This window comes from Etheostoma cragini, unplaced genomic scaffold, assembly GCF_013103735.1.
Source record: "Etheostoma cragini isolate CJK2018 unplaced genomic scaffold, CSU_Ecrag_1.0 ScbMSFa_3766, whole genome shotgun sequence".
NCBI classification, from domain to species: Eukaryota; Metazoa; Chordata; class Actinopteri; order Perciformes; family Percidae; genus Etheostoma; species Etheostoma cragini.
In genome coordinates, this window is record NW_023268068.1 from 1 (window position 1) to 1,982 (window position 1,982).

The following is a 1,982-nucleotide window of genomic DNA, read 5'->3' on the forward strand; positions in this document are numbered from 1 at the left end:
GTGTGTGTGTGTGTGTCTGTGTGTGATCTTATTACCCCGTAGTTCTGGTTCTGGGAGACGTGAGGACTTGTCCTGACGCCGTCGTCCTGTCTCCGACTTCTCGTCCGACTCGTACCAGACGCTCTGATCTTCCCCGGCGCCGGATTGGAGGACTCCTCGGCGATGGTGCCGAGCTCGGAGGCTCCGCCCTCTCGGCCCTTGCTCGCCGTCTCCGTGGCGACGTCCCCGGGGGTTCGCCCCGTGATCTCTGCCTCCATCGTCTGCCAGATCCCGATCATCTCGGACGAAGGTCTGAACTCTTCGTCCTCGGGTGGCTCGTCCTGCGAGCGTCGCGACCTGGACCGGGGCAGTCCTTCGGCGCCTCCTGGATCGGGGGCGCCAGAGACCCCGTGACCGCGGGTGCCGGGGCCGTGGCACGGCGCCGAGACGGCGGGATGCGCGGGGCCGGGTTCATCGCTCGGGACGCTGTTGATCCGGCTGACGGAGCTCCGGACCAGCCCGGCGGGGATGTAGGTCAGGCTCTCCCGGCGCTGGACGCTGAAGGCGGCGTCCTCGCTCTCGGCGTTCTCGTAGTACATCCGGATTTTGCCGATGAGCAGCTGGTCTCGCGGGGACAGCGAGGAGTTGCGCCGGCGGCGAAGGCCTCGCGGAGACATCGGCGCCACGTCTGTCGCGCCGAACGCCGAATCAGAATCACGGTTGCTGTGGAGACGAGCGCCGAGGATGAGGACGTCCTCCCCGCCGCCGCCGCTTCTCGGTAACCGCGGCAACTCACAGCTGGGGGAGCGCACGTGGTCTTGCGCCAGGACGCCGCGTCCGACGCTGCCGGCGAAGCGTTGAGCGGTGGCGCTCCGCGGAGACATCGCCGCCACGTCCGTCGCGCCGAACGCCGAGTCCCACTCACAGTCGCTGTTGAGACGAGTCTCCCGAGGTTCGGCGCCGAGGACGAGGACGCCCTCCCCGCCGCCGCTTCTGGGTAACCGTGGCGACTCACAGCTGGGGGAGCGGATGTCGTCTGTTGCCAGGACGCCGTGTTTGACGCTGCCGGCGAAGTGCTGAGCGATGGCGCTCGCTTTGTCCAAGACGGAGGACGGAAGGATGCTCGGAGAGCCGCACGCTGTCTCCGGCGCCCCCTTCAGGTACCCCTCGTCCTCGGAGGATTCCCCGCTACTCAGGGCTTTGGAGTCGGAGTCGGTCGTGGCGCCGGACACCGGCTCGGGACCGCCGTCTGGTCTCGTTAAGACTCGGGGGGGCGGAGCCGACAGACCGCCCGGATCAGAGGACGGTTCTGGTTCTTCTTCTTCTGTCGGTTCGGACTCTGACGTCGTCTCCGGAGGACGAACATCTTCGCTGGGCTGCAAGAAGAAAGAAGAAGAACAGGAGGAATAATCTGACATATTCTGCTAATATAGATCAGATTATTTATTAGATTTACTCCATATGTCCCAGCCCTACTGTCTACAATGCACTATATATTACTATATATACTATATATATATACTATATATATACTATATATTAGTAAATATATAGTATATATTAATGTATTTATTGTCTCTACTCTGTACATCACGTTGCTTTTTTTGCATTCTGGTTGGACACAGACTCTCGTTACAGTTGACTTGAATGTGAGAAGGTGATGAAGTGGTGAATAAAGAGAGCGATGGCGTGGTGTTTGTCACCTGGTTGCACGCCGCTTCAGGCGCAGATTCTTCTTCTTTTTCTTCAGGCAGTCGGCCATTTTCTTTCTTGCAGCCGTTAGATCCTCCGTCTGCCTCCTGCAACAAACAGGACAAAAAGTCCAGTTAATCGTTAATATTTAAGATTTATTAGCCCTCCTACACAGTCTGGACTGTGGTCATAACATCTACATCTTACAGAGAGATAGATAGTTAAAGAGTTAGGTCCTTTTAGTTTAAAATTAAACAGAAATTACCATCACCAAACCCACCAGACTCCATGTAAATAATCACTACTTTTAG

General features: G+C 57.7%; 1 protein-coding gene across 1 annotated transcript; it reads right to left on the reverse strand.

The window, feature by feature from the left end:
• Positions 1–35: 35 nt before the first annotated feature.
• On the reverse strand, positions 36–1,778 carry LOC117940925 (pleckstrin homology domain-containing family G member 3-like; the record flags this gene model as incomplete). The annotated part of the gene is made up of 3 exons (XM_034866050.1): positions 36–702; positions 901–1,355; positions 1,695–1,778. Coding segments are annotated over 3 exons (1,206 nt in total), but the record flags the coding sequence as incomplete, so codon positions are not given.
• Between the last annotated feature and the right edge of the window lie 204 nt (positions 1,779–1,982).